This window comes from Sus scrofa, chromosome 9 (assembly GCF_000003025.6).
Source record: "Sus scrofa isolate TJ Tabasco breed Duroc chromosome 9, Sscrofa11.1, whole genome shotgun sequence".
Classification (NCBI taxonomy): domain Eukaryota; kingdom Metazoa; phylum Chordata; class Mammalia; order Artiodactyla; family Suidae; genus Sus; species Sus scrofa.
Window position 1 is genome coordinate 103,600,996 of NC_010451.4, and position 20,286 is coordinate 103,621,281.

The 20,286-nt window shown below is 36.2% G+C and overlaps 1 protein-coding gene across 1 annotated transcript in view; it reads right to left on the reverse strand.

Moving 5' to 3' along the window:
* RELN (reelin) overlaps window positions 1–20,286 on the reverse strand; it is a 502,874-nt gene that overhangs the window by 140,141 nt on the left and 342,447 nt on the right. The window contains 1 exon segment of the mRNA XM_021063495.1: window positions 16,122–16,358. Coding sequence (XP_020919154.1) covers window positions 16,122–16,358 — 237 coding nt within the window.

Consider the following 20,286-nt stretch of genomic DNA (forward strand, 5'->3'; position numbering starts at 1 on the left):
TTTCAAGTGCTGGAAGATGTGACCCTAGTAGGTCCTGCTTTTGGTGTCATGCTTTACCAGTTTCTATTATGATAGCCTCGAACCCTAGCTCATTATCATTTTTTGCAGATGTTCAATGGACATGTGAAAGGGTATGTACTTTTCATTTGAAGGGTGTAATTTTTTTCTTTATCTATTAAATCGTCCTTATCAGTTACCTCCCATACATCTGTCTAGGTCCTCGCTTATTTTTTGTTTGCTTGGTCCATCAAGGACCCAAGCAAAATATTAAAGCCACACTTGGAATTACAGTTGCTGTAATTCTCTCTTTGTGATTCCCGCAGAGTTTGCATTATGTTCACCATTCTGTGTATGTGTTGTGTGGGGGGCTGACTTTTCATCTTTCTATGGATGTCTATCCCTCCTGACATCACCCATGTTTCTCATCTCAAGCCCCAGCTTCAGCCCAGGAGAGTTCGGCGGGGAGAGGTATGGGGGGCTATTCACCTTTTGTTCACTTCACTCTCACCCACACACTTTCTTCTCCACACACTTTCCTCTAATACCACTTCCTCCAGAAGCTCATTCAAATTTCAACTTCCAAGAATCGTACAGCATTTTCTCTGCTACACTGGCTCCATCACTTCAATGAGGATTTTGGAGACAGGGTTATATCAAACATGTGGGCTTAACATATTGTATTATATGATATACTGATTTATTAATTTTCTCCTTGTTTTCCTGACGACTTTCTCTCAACCAGATTCTCAATTGGAGGAATTCTCTATGTAAATTTCCGGATACAAATTTATTTTATGACAATCTTTTTTACTTACTTCATTTGGTCTATAGCTTCAAACAAATTTGAAATTTCTACACATCATGCATTTTGTCATGCATTTATTCAATACTTTGTTTTCAAAACCTTTACGGATTTCTTTTTTTGGGGGGGGTGTCTTTCTTTCTTTCTTTCTTTCTTTTTTTGTCTTTTCAGGGCCACACTTATCGCATATGGAGGTTTCCAGGCTAGGGGTCGAATCAGAGCTGTAGCTGCCAGCCTATGCCACAACCACAGCAATGCAGGATCTGAGCCCCGTCTGCAACCTACACCACAGCTCATGGCAACACCAGATACTTAACCCACTGAGCAAGGCCAGGGATTGAACCTACAACCTCATGGATCCTAGTCGAGTTTGTTAACCGCTGAGGCACAAAAGGAACTCCCCTTTATGGATATCTAAGCGGCTAGACCTTAGAAATTATCTTGTTATTTTCTTGTTAGATTGAATTCCCTTATTTGTTTTCTTAGACTGAATTGGCCATAGAAGATATTTTGGAATACATGAGTTTTTCAGTATATATTTCAGGCCTTTTTATACTTTTGTTTTTGGAACCTTTTTTTGTTTTGCTTATTTTCACTATTCCTATTCAAAGTACACAGTTTATATTCTTCAGCTTCTTTCATTCTCATTTCCATTTTCTCAGTTTGGAAATTTACACATGGTTCTTCTAGCCAGGACTAGCTTTTCATTTTAAGCTACATAATGCTTATATCAAGCTGCTTGGCTGCTGTTTATTCAGCTTTTACAGAAAGCAGCCTCTTGACAAGCAAAATTCAGCAAAAAATTGGGTGTTTAGTAGCAGCTTTCTCTCAAGGATCAGATAATTTTATGTGTGAGAGACAGAACTAGAGGGGAATGTGTCACCTGGGTTAGAGGTTCAGGCTGTCTATATATAGTGGCTGTGACCACAACAAGCACCACTGGCTCTTTCTAACCTGGTTGCCTGCACCTACAGGGATACTGCTGCCAGATGGGCGGTGGACCAGTGACTCTGTCGGGAGCTACAGAGAGACTCTTTGTTAGGGTTCCAGAGGTCCATCTGCAGCCCAGTCACCCACCTTTTTCTCCTGTGGAACCAGCTCCCAAAGTCTAGTTGCCAGCAGCTAATTCCAACAACTTAAAAAAATCTAGTTTTAAAGTTTATAGACATTATTAAAGGTCATAGAAATTTGTTGGTAAGATAATGGTTTCAAAGATTTCTGTCACGTCTCAGCCGAATCTTCATTTTGCCCACCTCACAACATTTTTAGGAAATGAGTAAACTGTGGCAGAAAAAGGGGAATGTCTGCCGGGTCAAAGTCAGAGGGGAGTCAGTCTGGGCTTCGGTCCCCAAAAGGAGAAGGAGAGAAGCAGGGGAGACTCAGGGCCAGAAAGGGGAGAGGCTGTCAGAGAGTGGGGAGACCCAGACTGGGGGGAAAACACCCTCTCTCAACTCTTGTGGTGCCTCACACCCGAGGGTGTGTGAGAACACAACTGTCAGGGGCTTTTTCTCCAACAGTACTTCCCGCCTCTTACGGTGCAAAGAGAGAAATCAGAGAAGCTTTAGCTGTTGCCAGCCTCTTCCATGTCTGTTAATAACTTCAACTTATCCTGGATTTTTGGATTTCCAGAACTTCCTTGCTCCTCTTATTACTTTGCATCCATATTATCTCCAGAATCTATTTTGGTTGAGGTGAACTTGCCCAGTCCACTTTTACACTAAGAATTAGGACTTGCCTTTTCCACACACTCCCATGGTCTCTGTCAGCTTCTTCCTACTTCCTCTTGCATCTCACTTCCTTTTAGGAAGAACACACCAGCCCACACTGTCAGGCCTGAGAGCCCTGACTCAAAATGTTTAGCATGGAGAGAAGAGGTGAGGCAAGAGAGAAAAAGCTTGAAATTCTCTCTTTAGCCTTCCAACCACGTGCAGCCATATGGTGCATACTAATTTAGTGAGTATGTAAGTACGCCATTCTAAGACTTTTACAGGACTTTGATATTTTGAATTTTGGAAACTCCATCAAACCTCATAGCAAACATATTAAATGCACCCAGATCCCATATTACATATATATATTTTTTGTTGCAAAAACCTTCAAACAGATTTACAATTTTGCCTTTAAATTTTATTTGGTGACTTATGCATGGAAAATACATTTGGCTGTGATTTTTCAGCATACTTAGGACTCTGACCAAAAAAATTATTTCCAATAGCATGAAATCTCATGAATATTTAAATTTAGCAATTAATGGAGTTTACACATGTTGTGTTTTGTAGATCTTTAGTTAAATTTTATTAATTTTTGTAACTTTCTAACTTTCTTATCACATTTTTGAGACAATATTCATTTTCCTAGCCCTTGGATTTTTTTTCCAGTGCCCTGGAAACCTTGGAGGCCTGGCATTGTGACTAAGGAAAGAACTTCCCAGGAAGAGTCAGAGGCAATGCAAAGGTGCTGGGAGAGGAAAGAGTTTTGCTTGTTGGATTAGAGAAGGAAGAACAATGTGGTTGGCGTGGATTGAATGAAAGGTGGGTCAGGCTACCCAGGGCCCACCATGGAGCTTTGTGAACACTGTCCATAGAAAGTAACTATGTCAGCCTATTGAATTTGTTTCAACAAAACAGACATACCTTGCATCTAGACCATGAAATACAGATTTCTCTTGTTAAATTTGTTCAGTGGTGCGTTCTCTTACTTCTGAAATCTCACTTAGCCACTTAGTGCAAAGGGAGATTTTCAGGAAATCTAACTTTGGAGAAATAAATAACTCAAAAGTCAACTCTCTGGACACCAGTAGGACATGAATCTGGGAACATGGCCATTTTAATCTCTCCTTTAGTGGGGACTAAGTCTTTGTTCTCCAATATATATTTTCAAGTGGCCCATTCCTCTCCTGCCATCAACCTACTGCTAACACCATTATAAGACACGTGGATGATACTATAGGTCTTTGAGCTGAGCTCCTTCTACTGCTTCTCCTATTACCCCCCACCATCTATCTATGCTTATACCACAACTACAATCAGATTAAAAATATGATTAATTACTCCCTTCAAATTATTTACTGGATTCCCATAACACTTAGAATAATACACAAAATCTCTGTCGCTCTCTAAGGCCCTACCATAATCCAATTCCTTGCCTGCCTCAGGACCTTCGATCTTGCTGTTCTTCCTGTCTGTAATGTTTCCTTTCACACTTTTCACATCTCTGTTTCTTTCTTTCTTTCCTTCCTACCTCTCTTTTTCCCTCCCTTCTTTCTTTTTCTTTTTAGGGCCATACCCACGGTATATGGAATTTCCTGGGCTAGGGCTCAAATTGGAGCTGTAACTGTAGGCCTATGAAACAGCCACACCAACACCAGATTCGAGCTGCATCTGCGACCTACACCACAACTCATGGCAATGCCAGATCCTTAAACCACTGAGCGAAGCCAGGGATTGAACCCACATCCTCATAGATACTAGTTGGGTTCTTAACCCACTGAGCCACAATGGGAACTCCCACTTTTTCCTTTATTATTCTAGTCTCTACACTCCCAGGAGGGCTTCCCTAAACATCTTACCAAAAATAGTCTCACTTGCGCTTATGCTATCCAACATCCCCTTCCTTTATCCTCAGCAATTACTACTATCTGAAACATTACTACAAATTTGTTTTCTTGTTCACTTTTGTTCTTCTCCTCCAGAATGTAAGCTCTGCAAATAAAGGGCTTTTCTATATTCAACTGCAGTACTAAGTGCTATACCTACAGCACATACAGTGCCTATAAACAGTCAATAAACTGTTGAACGTATAAACTCATCCATCAACAAATGAAAAATTGCATGGTAATGAAATCCTCATGTTGAGAAAGCCTAATAAATAGTATTTATTTTATTCTATTTTTATTTTTTGCTTTTTATAGGGCTGCACCTGTGACATATGGAGCACAGCAACATAGGATCCGAGCCATGTCTGTGACCTATACCACTGCTCATGGCAATACCAGATCCTTAACACACCAAGTGAGGCCAGGGATCGAACCTGCACCCTCATGGTTACTAGTTGGGTTCATTACCACTGAGCCAAGTGGGAACTCCAACAATACTTATTTTAGAAAGTAATTTATAAAGTATTTGGGGATGTATTCAATTACATTACCAATTTTATAGAGGCGCTGATAACCTTGAAATCTGAAAATACTTTGTTTTCCCCACCACTGTTGAAAATAGCAATGACTTTTCAGTTTGTCACTCAATGTAATTACCTTACCTATCTGCTGAGCATCCGAATTACTGTGAAATAGTGGTTGAAGTGGCTCTTGCGGGCCAGTTTACCCCAACTGACTTCCTTCAGCATCACAATTTGAGCGGATTTCTGGTACTTTTTTTTTTTTTTTTTTTTTGTCTTTTGTTGTTGTTGTTGCTGTTGCTATTTCTTGGGCCGCTCCCGCGGCATATGGAGGTTCCCAGGCTAGGGGTCTAATCGGAGCTGTAGCCACCGGCCTACGCCCGAGCCACAGCAACGCGGGATCCGAGCCGCGTCTGCGACCTACACCACAGCTCACGGCAACGCCGGATCGTTAACCCACTGAGCAAGGGCAGGGATTGAACCCGCAACCCCGTGGTTCCTAGTCGGATTCGTTAACCACTGCGCCACGATGGGAACTCCTCTGGTACTTTTTATTAGTCTTTGTGAAAAGAACACTCTAGATTTACTAATAAACTATTTAAACTGGCAAAATTTCTAAGTAAATTATATCTGGATGTTCAATGGAAGAAAAATTCTAAAGAAATTTACTTTGCTATTATTTTTATTCTATGAGCAGATTCATTTTATAAAGGGATAGTCATGACTGTGTTTTCCTTATAACCTAAAGGATCAAGGTTGTTGAAAATTTCAGCGGAACACAAACCCAACATCTCCTTTGTCAAAGTTCACCAATAACACATTCCTCATATACTGATATATAAAGCAACCACCTTGACTATTTTCATGAGACTGGTCCGAAGAAATAAAGATCTGCATGTAGAAAAGACTCTTTTGAGTCTTAACCACTGAAAATATACATTCCTATTTTAAAAAAAAAAAAAACCAAAAATGTGGCAAAGAATAGGTAAGTCTTATTAAAAAATATTCGGCCTACTGCTTGCTAAATGTGTATTAGATCTGGCCTTGGGCTTGAAAGTCCCCACAGATGCACGTCAGGTTTGTGCAAGCATGAGGTCTGAAGGGGTTTCTCCATGTCAGTAAGGAGCTTTTTGTGTTACCCATTACTACACATTACCGTTGATTCCTGATGGTTCTTATAACCTAGATGTCCCTGAACAAACTACTTTACAGCTCCTCTTGTATATCTTAAAACACATTTCACTCATCATTCAGTTCTGCTTATTTATTACATAATGACTATATAATGAAAACTTACTGATTTTCTTTGATTGTTAATAGAGCCACAGTACTATTTCCTACCTCTTACTGCATGTGAATTGTATTTAATTTGCATTATGAGATAAACAGGCGTTTAGGGTCCTTTTAGCCTTGGATTACCCCCTAGGCAACTCTTGCTTCTCATAAAATATACAAATTATTATTATTTTTTATATATGATTTTTTTTCCATTATAGCTGGTTTACAGTGTTCTGTCAATTTTCTACTGTACAGCATGGTGACCCAGTTACACATAGTTGTATAGATTCTTTGTTCTCACACTATCATGCTCCATCATAAGTGACTAGACATAGTTCCCAGTGCTACACAGTAGGATCTCATTGCTTATCCATTCCCAAGGAAATAGTCTGCATCTATTATCCCCAAGCTCCCAATCCATCCCACTCATAGCCAAGACATGGAGACAACCCAAACGTCCATCAACAGATGATTGGATTAGGAAGCTATGGTATATATACACAATGGAATACTACTCAAGCGTAAAAAAGAACAAAATAATGCCATTTGCGGCAACATGGATGGAACTAGAGACTCTCATACTGAGTGAAGTAAGTCAAATTATTTTTTGTTGTGCGTGCTTATAGATGCACCCAGGAGATATGAACTTTTTGAATGTCCTGAACTTGTAGCCATTTGTCCACTTCATCTGATTTGGGTCACCCACTGGGCAGCTCTTCTCCTTCTTTTACAAATCAACTTTCCTACATCTCCAGGGCTGACCATGTCACTTGGGGCTGGTGTCAAAAACTAAGCTTCCAAAATCCTCCCATCACAATGTTACATACCACACAATGTCACTCTCTTTTTTCTCATGCCTTCTGTCATTCACAGCTAATTTTACTTCCTGTATGTCATTCACCTTCTCTCTACTTTGACTACTTCCTTTGTGAAATTTCTCTTTCTAAAAAATGATTGCACCATGACCAGGGCTAGTAATTTACTTGTATAAAGAAAAAAAAATTAGACATAACAAGTAATATTACATAAATTCTATTTCTAACACCCATGAAAGTAACTAGGGGGATCCTTTTGACATTTCTGCATCTCACTTATTACTAAATCTTCTTTCAATTAAATATGTTTTTCCTCAGGCACAATTAAAGATAAGAACTATAGCTTTTCTTATTTCAACTTATTTTTTTTATTTTCCAGTTTTATTAAGATATAATTGCCACATGCCATTGTATTAGGTGTATAACATAACAATTTGATACATGTATATGCTGCAAAATGATCACTGTGTGTTAACATCCATCTCCTCACATAATTACAATTCTTTTTTCTTGTGATGAGAACTTTTAAGATCTACTCTCTTAGAGACTTTCCAATTTAAACTACAGTACTATTAAGCACAATCATCATGCTATACATTACATCCCCAGAACTTATTCATCTCATAAGTGAAAAGTTTGTGCCTTTTGACCACCTTCACCCATTTTGCCTATCCCCCAAACCCATCTCTGACAAACACCAATCTGTTCTCTGTGTCTATGAGATTAGATTCTTTTCAAGGTCCATCCATGTTGTCACAAAATGGAGAATTTCTTTATGGCTGAAAATATTCCATTGTCTATACCACATTTTCTTTATCCAGTCATGCACTGATGTACATTTTCACTGTTTCCAAGTCTTGGCTATGGTAAATAACGCTGCCACAAACATGGAGCAAGGTACAACTATCTTTTCACAATAGAAATTTCATTTCCTTTGGAGAGATACCCAGAAGTAAAATTGCGGGATCACATGGAATCTATTTTTAATTTTTTGAGGAACTTCCATATAGTTTTTCATAATGGCTGCATCAATTTACATTCCCACTAACAGTGCACAAGGGATCCCCTTTCTCCACATCCTCACCAATACCTGTTATTTCTTGTCTTTTTGATACGTCACTCTCACGTGTGTGAGGTGATATCTCATTGTGGTTTGGACTTGCATTTCCCTGATAATTAGGGATGTTTAGCACATTTTCATGTACCTATTGGTCATCTGTATGTCTTCTTTAGTAAAATGTCTATTTAGATCCTCTACCCATTTTTAAAATCAGATTGTCTGGGGTCTTTTGGCTATTGAGTTGTATAAGTTCTTTACATACTTTAGATATTAACTTCTTATCAGATATACAATTTGTAAATATTTTCTCCCATTCCATAGGTTGCCTTTCCATTTTGTTGACAGTTTTCTTTGCTGTACCTAAGATTTTTGGTTTAACATAGTCCCACCTGTTGATTATTTTGCTTTCATAGCCTTTGCTTTTAGGGTCAAATCCAAAACATCATTGTCAAGACTGATGTCCAAGAACTTATTGTCTAGTTTCCTTCTAGGAGTTTTATGGTTTCAGATGTGATGTTCAAGTCTTTGATCCATTTTGAATTAATTTTCATGTATGGTGTAAGATAGTGGCCCAGTTTTTTTCTTTCTTTAGTGTGTAGCTGTCCAATTTTCCAAATACAACTTATTGAAGAGACTGTCCTTTCTCCATTAAATATTCTTGGCTCTTTTGTCAAAAATTAATTGATCATATATACATTGGTTTATTTCTGGGTTCTCTTTTCTGTTCTTTATTGATCTACTTGTCTGCTTTTATGTTTTGATTACTATAGCTTTGTAGTATAGTTTCAAATCAAGGAGTGTGATGCCTCTCACTTTGTTCTTCTTTCTCAAGATTACTTTGCCTATTTGAAGTCTTTTGTGGTTACATACAAATATTAGGATTATTTATTCTATTTTTGAGAAAAATGCCATTGGAATTTTGGTAGGGATTGCATTGTATCTGTAGATTTCTTTGGGTAGTATGGACATGATAACAGTACCAATTATTACAATCCAATCCATACTACCATTTATCTATATCTTAAATTTCTTTCATTAATGTCTTACAGTTTTCAGCATGCAGATCTTTAACCTCCTTGGTTAAATTTATTCTTAGGTATTTTATTCTTTCTGATGCAGCTGTAAATGGAATTGCTTTCTTAATTTTTCTTTCTGGTAGTTCACTGTTAGCGTACAGAAATGTGACTCATTTTTTTCGTGTAAGGATTTTGTATCCTGCAACTTTGCTAAATTCATTTATTAGTTCTAATGGTGTTGGTGGAGTCTTTAGTTTTTCTATATGTATTAATAGAATATCACATCATCTGCAAACAGAGACTGTTTTACTTTTTCTCTTCTGAATTGGAGACTTTTACTCATTTTCTTGCCTAATTGCTCTGGATGGGACTTTTAGGACTATGTTGAATAAAAGTAATGAGAGTGGCCATCCTTGCCTTGTTCCTGATCTTAGAGGAAATGCATTCAGCTTTTCATCACTGAGTATGATGTTATCAGCTGTAGGCTTGTAATATATGGCCTTAATTATTTTGAAGTATGTTCCCTTTATACATACTTTGTTGAAAGTTTTTTAAAATCACAAATGGATGTTGAATTTTGTCAAATGCTTGTTCTGCATCTATTGAGATGATCATATGATTTTTATCTTTCATTTTTTAATGTGGTATATCACTTCATTGATCTGCACATGTGGAACCATCCCACTTGATCATGGTGTATATTCTTTTAATATATGGTTGAATTAGATTTGCTAGTATTTTGCTGAGGATCTTTGCCTCATGTTCATCAGGAATCTTGGCCTGTAATTTTCTTTTCTTATTACACCCTTGTCTAGTTTTGGTGTCAGAGTAATGCTGGCCTTGTAAAATGAATTTGTAAGTATTCTTTTCTCTTACTTTTTAAAGAGTTTGAGAAGAATTGGTATTAATTCTTAGAATGTCCAGTAGAATTCACCAGTGAAGCCCTCTCCTCCTAGGCTTTTGTTTTCTAGGAGGTTTTTTGATTACTAATTCAAGCTCTTTACTAGTATCTGGTCTATTAAGATTTTGTTTCTTCATGATACAGTCTTGGTAGATTGTATGTTCCTAGGAATTTATCCCTTTCTTCTAGTTTGTCCAATTTGTTGACATGTAACTGTTCTTATGTTCTTTCGTATTTCTGTGTATCAGTTGCAATGTCTCCTTTTACATTTCTGATTTTATCTTCTCTCTTTTTTTTCTTAAGTCTAGCTAAAAGTTTGTCCATTCCATTTATTTTTTCCAAAAAACCAGCTCAGGTTCACTGATCTTTTCTATTATTTTTTAGTTTCTATTTCTTTTATTTCCAATCTGATCTTTGTTATCTCTTTCCTTCTACTAACTTTGGAATTTTTTTGTTCTTCTTTGCCTAGTTCCTTGAAGTGTAAAACTAGGTTTATTTGAGATCTTTCTTGTTTCTAAGTGTAGGCATTTATTATTATGAACTTTTTTTTCCCTGCACCCTCAGCATATGGAATTTCCTGGGCCACGGTTTGAACCCACACCACAGCAGTGACCCAAGTCACAGCAGTGAAATCGCCAGATCCTCAACCCACTGGGCCATCAGGTTACTCCTGAATTTCTCTCTTAAAACTGCTTTGTGCTGGATATTAAGAAAAGAAAATCATGGACTTGGAGAAGAGACTTGTGGCTGCCTGACGGGAGGGGGAGGGTGTGGGAGGGATCGGGAGCTTGGGCTTATCAGACACAACTTAGAACAGATTTACAGGGAGATCCTGCTGAATAGCATTGAGAACTTTGTCTAGATATTCATGTTGCAACAGAACAAATGGTGGGAGAAAAAATGTAATTGTAATGTATACATGTAAGGATAACCTGACCCCCTTGCTGTACAGTGGGAAAATAAAAAAATTACAAAAAAAAAAAAACTGCTTTGGCTCCATCTCATATGTTTTGGTATGTTGCATTTCTTTTTCACTTGTCTTAAGATATTTTTTGACTTCTCAACTCATTGGTTGTTCAGCAGCACATTTTTTAATCTCTACATGTTGGTGGATTTTCTAGTTTTCTTCTTGTAATTGATTTCTAGTTTTGTACCATTGTGGTTGGAAAGTTGCCTGATATGATTTCAGTCTTCTTAAATTTATTGACTTGTTTTGTGGCCTAATGTATGATCTATCCTGGAGAATGTTCCATGTGAACTTGAGAAAAATATGTATTCTGCTGCTTTTGGATGTAATGTTTTAGAATGTCTGTTAAGTCCATCTGGTTTAACTTGTCTTTTAAGTTCAATGTCTTCTTATTGATATTCTGTTTGGATCCACTGCTTAAATTAGGGTATTTATCCCCTTCCTATTATTGTATTGCTGTTGATTTCTCCCTTTAGATCTGTTAATATTTGCTTGGTATATTTAGGTGCTCCTGTGTTGGGTGCATAAGTATTTATAAATGTTATATTATCTTGCTGGATGGACTGCTTTATCATTATATAATGCCATTCTTTACCTCTTATTAGAGTCTTTGTCTTTAAATCTATTTTTTTCTGATATAAGTATAGTTACTCCTGCTTTCTTTGGGCTTTTCTGTTTGTATGCAATGTCTTTTTCCTCCCCATCCCTTACTTAAGGTTTATGTGTGGTCTTAAATATGAACTGAGACTCTTATAGGAAGCATATAGTTGGGTCTTGTGTTTTTTTTAATCCATTTAGCCACTCTATGACTTTTGATTGGGGAATTTAGTCCATTTATATTTAAAGTAATTTTTGCTAAGTATGGACTTACTGTTGCCATTTTGTCAATTGTTTTCTGGCTGTTTTGTAATTCCTTTGTTCCTTTTCTCTAGTGCTCTTTTCTTTTGTGATCTGATGATTTTCTGCGGCAGTATACTTAGATACCTTTCTCTTATCTACTCTAGGCTTTTGTTTTGTAGCTACCATGAGGTTTATATAAGACACCTTATATTTAAAACAGTCTATTTTAGCTGAAAATGACCTAAATCAAATGCATACTAAAGCTCTACATTTTTATCCCCCACCATATATCATGTTTTGGATCTTGTCTATCTGTTAACATATACTACAGCTATAGTTATTTGTATTACTTTTGTCTTTTAACCTTTAAACTAGATTTGTAAGTGATTTACCCACCATTATTACAACACTAGAGTATTTTGAATTTAACTATCTACTTACCTTTACCAATGAGATTTATACTTTCACATGTTTTCCTGTTACTAATTTGAGCCCTTTTGTTTCAGTTTGAAGACCATCCTTTAACACATTTCCTATAACGCCCACTAGTGGTGCTGAATTCCTTTAGCCTTTGCTTATCTGAAAAACTCTTTATCTTTCCTACTAAAATCAACTGCCAATTCTAATGTGCTATTACGACCATTCCCTAACAGTTTTACACATTTTGAAACCAAAACCCTATATAATGTGACAACAATGTCTTTCTCACGTGTATACTTAGCTACTCCACTAGATAAGACAGAGGAATGCAAATATTCTTTGGTATGATCACTAATAGTATTAGTCAAATAATCTTTATTAAATCTCAATTAAAATAATTCCCTTAGTGATCTTAAAATATATAAAAGAGATTTTAAAGACTGTTTTTAGAACATAAAGCTGACAGAGGCTCTGACTGCAGATACTATGTATGGAAGAAAGGAAAGTACAACAAATAATTAAAAGCACTTCATTTCCCCATGGAAAAACGTACTCTAAGAGGACACACTGTAAAGTGATTTGTAGCATATTGACTGTAGTTCTTCTAATGAAAAAGCAATTGTCCAAGTTTTCCCTGGAGAACACTCTTAGTAACAACAATCCATGCTCATGGAGAGTCATGAGTTAGAAAATGAGAACCAAATGAACTCACAGCTGGGAAAAGCCAACAATAATTAATTTAACACCAGCCATTTGTAGAGAACATGTATACATTTCAAAATTTCCCTTGAGAGAAACAAGGTCATTGAAGGGCAGAGGCCACATATCTGAAGATGTTCAGAGAATTTTTACTGAATAAGATAATATGCTCCAAAGGTTTATATTTTAATATATAACAACTTGTTTTAGGAACTAAGAAGTTATGATAAGTAGTTTGTCAATATCATCATTTGAATTTCAATATTGTAATAAGTGTTTCTGAAAAACACTGCTAAAGTGAGTTCGCATTGAACTTGACAATATATTCCTTGACAGTAGCAGAGAGAAAAGGGTGTCATTAAAAGGGGCTTTATTCTGATTCATTGGCTAAGAAAATGGGAACAGTTTGAGATCTTCCATGTTGTTTCATTTTAATGAGCAGAAAGCATTTTTCATGTCCTTATTAAAGTGGTTAATGTGTTTCTCTAGTCTCATCATCACCACCAGAGGATACTCTCTGTTATTTCATAATCAAGACAACTCCTTTTCCTTTCAGAGAAGATCAGAAAGTCAAATCTGATTGCTCACATGTGGTTGTTAATAAAACTCCCAGGGTGTTGCTCAAGGTGCCCATAGGGATTGCACAATTATTTACGTTTTCTTATGGTTTTCTATAATTATTGTAATTGTACTTACACAAAGTAACTGTATCTCCACCAATTAAAGCAGTGGTGGGTTCAGAATATTCATCAGACTTGTGTGAAAGGATATTGTTCTTAGGGTTTTGATCAAAGCACAAAATTAAACTGCTGTTATCATGCATTCAACCGAAGTGTTAAATTAAAATGCTCAGCAACTTTGGAGTTTATTTGAGCAGATGTTAACTATTTATGAAAAATAAACATGATACAGGACTTGCATTTGTGATATGATTCTTTGTTGCATTCAAAGTGCTGGAAAGAAAAACGGCAACACAAACTTGGGGGATACAGTTTATGGTAAAAGACCAATCTGGATTACTGTTAATTCAGGTCAAATTAAAATTTCAGAATCATAAAATTCTAAGAAACCTCATTTTGCTTTACATCTTTGTATTCTTTTTTTTTCACCTCTTTATTTTCTTTGATGACTCCAGGACTAAGAAAGAATATGCATAAAAACAAGCATCTGAGGCTATCAACTAGAAAACACACAATATAACCTTTCATACTGTGTCATATAGAAATTTCACTCTATCTACTTGGAAAGTGCTCACAGCAAAAGTGATCAGCTGTACTTCCATTCCATTAGCTGTCATTTTGATGCTAGAATTTTAGCCTGCTGTGTGTGAGATGTGACTGTCCATGCACAATTCCCATCAACGGTAATTTTCTGTGCAATGGTGTGTAAAATTTACCTCTAATTATGATAAGGTCACTGATGGGTCATTTATGATATGCTCTCTGGAGACAATTGCAGTGAATAGCTTTTGTTGGGATTCATCTGGAGAAATTAAATTGGTCTGACCATGACTCAATAGAAAGTAAAAGACTCTTAGAAAATTACTCCTCAATCATGTTTAAAGTCCTAAAGGAACCCAGAGAGGGGCAGTATGCACAGTGGTGAAGTCTGTCAGTTTGGAACTTACAGACCTGGGTTATAATCTAGGATCACTGGTCCTAGAAAGCCCTAAATATGATCTAGCATCTGCACATCTCTTGGCTTCCATTTCTGATATTTGTTCCCTTATTGGTCTCCAGCCGCAGGCTTCCTTCCTGATTTTTGAATATGCTATAGTCACTCTCGATTTGGGAGTCTGCACTACAAAGTTTTCTGTAGTTGAATGCTCTTCATTCAGATCTTCAGGTGCCTGGAACTTCCTGTTCTTTTACTTTCCAGTTAGTGGAATACATTGTATTCACTATCTGAACTACCTGAACATAAATAGCCTCCTTCTCCAATTTAAGTTGCCAACTCCCATCTATAGTTAGTCACCACTGTGTCATCTTACTGATATTTTTGAAGAACTGATCAAGGTGATCGTAATCTTAAATTATTTATTTACTGCTTACTGTATAATTAAGTTTGCATATGAGCATAGGGAGAAAAAAATCTAAGAATGAAAGACATCTTGACTAAGGAGATCTCGTAATCTTGAAACCCCACTGACATTAACTATAGAAGTCACTGGCCCAATACTGCTTGATGAAATGAATTCAAAAGGAGATCTTAGTTAACAAATCAGGGATGGCTAAATGTCTTGGACTTTATGTAAGTCAGCATGAAAATAAAATACCTCCTGAGAAATTTTATTAAAAGACATCTGAGTGATTCCAATTTCCACTATGATCATGATGGGCCTCCATGAAGGGAGAATATGTTAGTCACTTCAGTTGTTAACACTTTTTGAAGAGCGTTTTTATATGTAATTGTGGGAAAGTGAAAATTTGAGATTAATAAATATGGAAAAATTATACATTTATTTAAATCTATCAGTATTTTGTTTTTGGTTTTCCTTCCCAAGATAACTTACTGGTAGACATAATAGCTTTTTTACTTTATTTTATTTTTGTTAGAAAATAGTTGAGTTATGATGTTTTGTCAATTTCTGCTGTACAGCATAGTGGCCCAGTCATACGTCTATATACATTCTTTTATTTATACTATCTTCTATCATGTTCCATCCAAAGAGATTGTATACAGTTCCCTGTGCTGTACAGTAGGACCTCTTTTCTTATCTATTCTTTCTTTTTTTTTTTTTTTGTCTTTTTTTTTTTTTGTCTTTTTGTCCTTTGTTGTTGTTGTTGTTGTTGCTATTTTTTGGGCCGCTTCCGCGGCATATGGAGGTTCCCAGGCTAGGGGTCAAATCGGAGCTGTAGCCACCGGCCTACGCCAGAGCCACAGCAACTCGGGATCCGAGCCGCGTCTGCAACCTACACCACAGCTCACGGCAACGCCGGATCGTCAACCCACTGAGCAAGGGCAGGGACCAAACCCGCAACCTCATGGTTCCTAGTCGGATTCCTTAACCACTGCGCCACGACGGGAACTCCTCTTATCTATTTTAAATGTAATAGTTTGCATCTACCAATAATAGCTTTACAAATGGTTCACGTTTGTAAATATTTGTCAACAAATGACTAAGTATTGAATGGACCGGAAGATCATCTTTGTGTTTCAATCCTTAATGCAAATTCTAACAAGAAGAAGAAAAGATGAAATCCTTACCAAAGGGTCCAGTCATGGCCACAGTATGGCTGAACATTTCCAAGGTAGAATCCCAGAGACTGAGTGACCTCCACAAGATTGGTGAAGTCAAGACTAATGCTGTTGAAAAGTACCGATGTCATGATAATCTCATCAATAGCCCACACATCCTCTCCTTGGGAAGAATGGTATGGTTGCCACCATCTGAACTGAATTCCAAACTGTCTTGCATCATCTGGTAATTCTACAGAGATTATTCTAAAGAAGAAAATTGAAGTAAAAATTCAGATTACTTTGATTATTTCAAAATACAAACATTTATAACAGGATTTTTTTCCCCTGCAGCATGGTATTTAAAAAAATAATTTTCCCACTATGACATTCTTGAGATTTCCAATTTCCTGTCTGACTCCAACAAAGCCTACTGAACACATTGAAAAATGTGACATTCCTTTCACTCTTCTGCTCTCATAAAAGGAAATTTAATAAAACATAGTTGTCAACATGGCAGGATTTGCCTAAGTCTGATAAAGGATCTTGGGCAGCTTGTTACACATATCATAGTTTTGAGCTGTTTGGAACTGTGGCACTTCCTCATTCCCATGAGTTTAGTGTAGCGTACGAGGTCACTTGCTGTGTCATGGTGGCTATGACAACAAACCTATATCTGACAAATGGGGAAGAAAATTAAGAATAATATCTAATTTCCAAGAGCAATCATTGTACACAGCAGCAGGAACCATACATTAATTGCCAGTGCAATGACATCTGCTTGAAAGCTCCATAAATCACAGTACCATGCTGCTCGCATCCATATATAAGGTGAGATGTGAAGCAAATGGCAAATGGAACATTTATCTCCATCAATGTACAATTAAACACCAGGAGAGGTGTTTGCAGTAAATGCACACTGAAGGGACTGAATCTTTTTCCTAGTGAGCAAAGCAAAATTCCCTAAGACAGGTGACTAGTTGAAAAACTTAGAAATAAATTACTTAAAACTTCAATGTCTAAGACTGGATTTACTAAGAAACTAATTTTCATATTTGTATTATGTTCATCCTTAGTTATTATGCAAAGAAACATTAAATCACATCTTGAAAATGTAATTTTTACATTGTGAAAGTTATTAAAATAATATATATTTTCTTTTTAAATAATTTGTACATGGAAATTTGGGGTGGAATAATGTGATTATCATCATTGATTATACAGACATTAAAAACCTGTTGGGACTTTTGCAATGTGAAAAAACATACTTTTTAATAATGAAAAATCAATGCTCAAATATATAAATATAAATTAAAAAACATTTCTTAAACTAAAAAGACATAGTTATTATAGGCTTATAGTTTTCAAGTGCTTTCCACAATTTGATGAATTTTTTTTAACAATGTGAGTTTATTAAAAGAAAAGTAAAATTTAGTTATTCTAGAAATGTTCACGTTTTCTAAATTTTTTTAGATAATTAAATAATATTTATGTTATTTAATTATATAATGAAATAACATAATTAAACTGTACTCAAACTGGCTCAAGAATAAAAACATCAGGCATCAATTTAATAATTTAATTTGAATAGCATTGTTATTGGAAAATTACGATTTTCTTCTATCTTAATTTTAAAAGCAGTTCCTTTTGTCTCTGATGAAATAAATATTATTTTAAAATTAAAAACTGAGAAGTAGAATTTCTTGGGCAACTTTAAAGGAAAATAAAGTGCATATGTGTGTAATAACAGTAATTGAAGTGACCGATATTTTCGCCATAGATTGTGACTCTGTAATCAGACTCTTAGGTTAAAGTCCCCACTTTGGCACCTAATGGTTGAAAATTCTGTAGCTGCAGGGAAGGTATTTAATTTTTGTGTGCCTCAGCACCTTCATCTGTGAAACTGGAATAATAACATCCTTATGGTAGAGTCAGGGACTTTTTTCTGTTTTTCACTATTTTATCTTAGCACCTAGAATAGTATCTGGTACATAAAAAGGACTTAAATTCGTGCTGCATAGATGAAGTACATATTATCATATACCCTGATAGAGACTGGAATACAGAGGCACAAGGAGGTTAAATATCCTCTTTTAGGTTAAGCAGCTCTTTTTTCCTTTTAGTGCCACACCCACAGCATATGGAGGTTCCCAGGCTATGGGTCAAATAGGAGCTACAGCTGCCGGCCTACGCCACAGGCGCAGCAATGCAGGATCCAAACTGTCTTCGACCTATACCCTCGCGGCAACGCCAGATCCTTAACCCACTGAGCGAGGCCAGGGATCAAACCTGCATCCTCATGATTCCTAGTTGGATTCATTTCCGCCCCACCACGACAGGAACTCCTAAGTTAAGCAGCTTTCAAGTAACAATGCCAGGCTATGGGTCTGGTGAGCTTGGCTCTAGAGACTGTGCTCTTTATCCCCACATTATATCCTGGGGGGGGTGGGAGTCTCTGGTTTTACCACTTTATGCATATGACTGTAGCTGGTTAGAAACAGCTACAGAACCATTTGATGGGAATATTCCTAGATGAGAACCCAGGGTTTAGGTTAACTTTCTGACTCTCTGAATCTTCCTTTTTTTGAGTGGTACTAAGCTCATTGATTTCTTATAATCAAATATAATAATCAAAAGTAAAATATAATTAGATTTCATAATAATTTTAGAATAAAAAAATAAGCCCTGTAATTAAGCAACATTTAGAATGATTTTAGTCTCACCAGCAATACAAAGTTTTACATTAAAAAGAATGCCAATTAGTTCATAAGACATTCTATTCTAGTCAGTTAGAATTAAAAGATTAACTTTGATATATTTACAGACTTTAACTTTTATAAATAAGAAGCAGAGTTGTCTCATTTATTGAGTGAATCACAGGTAAGCAAATTATTAGAAATCAGCTAAGAATAATAGTAGATAGCCAACTAGCATATCTAATTTATGGATCACACTTCATTTTCGAACAACCATGGCAGAAAGGAACAATATGGAATTCACGGCAATTACAGGCAGCAATTTCCACTGAAGAAAATGCAGCAAATGGCTAAAAGCATCAAGATATAATTGACTGTCCTATGGAGAGTTTACATGCTTTGTATTATTTATCATATAAAACATAATTTAGTGTCTAGAATATATCAAATTCTACTTCTGCCGTGTTACCTCTTATTAATATTTATGAGAGAGGGGGAGGAAGAGTCTCTTGGAAAGAGGAAATATATATAAAATGAAAGTATTCTTGGTACCACTACTGTGTTCTCCTTTTAAAAAAATCTGCACTCTGATCTTAATCTTTCAGGCTGTGCACATACTTAATGCTGAAAAGCCACCTTGATTCTGCTTAGAAGAAAAATGTTGCTGTCAAATGGCAGGCAAGATTAAACGTACCTTTGCAGTAGCACATTAAATGTGTAATTATTTTTCATATCAACAAAGATTAATTAAATTTCATGCTACAGATTGATTACTGAATTTTGAAGCTGCCCATCTTTGTTAGGAAAAATTGTGTTTTGGGCCAGTTTAACTTAGGGCAATGATATTTTCTGCATGCTTTCATTGTTATTATTATCACCTTGAGTTTTACTTAATTTTCTTTAATGCTTCTTATGAGAGTCTATGAAATGTTTCTTTAGGATTCATATGTCTCTCCTGAGTGAAAAAGCTGAGTTTAGCCTTATATTCACCCTTACAGAGAAAAAAATTCAACGTATCTGATGCATTCTGAAGTTTTATTACATATAATATTCATCACTCATAATATTGTTAAATATGATCTCTGTTATGTGTTACTTCATTTCCTAATGAAAATAAAAGTTCCAATCTATTTGCAAACACTTAAATATAGGGACAGCACCAGGCAAAATTTTAAAATATACGGAATCTACCATCAGTGCCCCTGTCTTTTTGCCATGGCGCTAACACAAATCTCAGTGTCCAAAGCCCTCATGCTTCTTCACATCTTTCCACGATCAGCATGTATGTACCCGGGAAGGCAACTGGTGTGAGCTCTTTATATCTGATAGTGAGCGTAAGTCACAGGGTTACCTCCTCTAATGCTATCTCAACTTCCCACCCTCCTTTTTTACTGCTATTTTTAAAGGAACTTCAGTGAGCTTGAGAGTTAAGTGTTCTAGAAATGGAGAGAATTCTTTGGACACTTCCAATATTGTACCACAAATGGTGATTACCACTC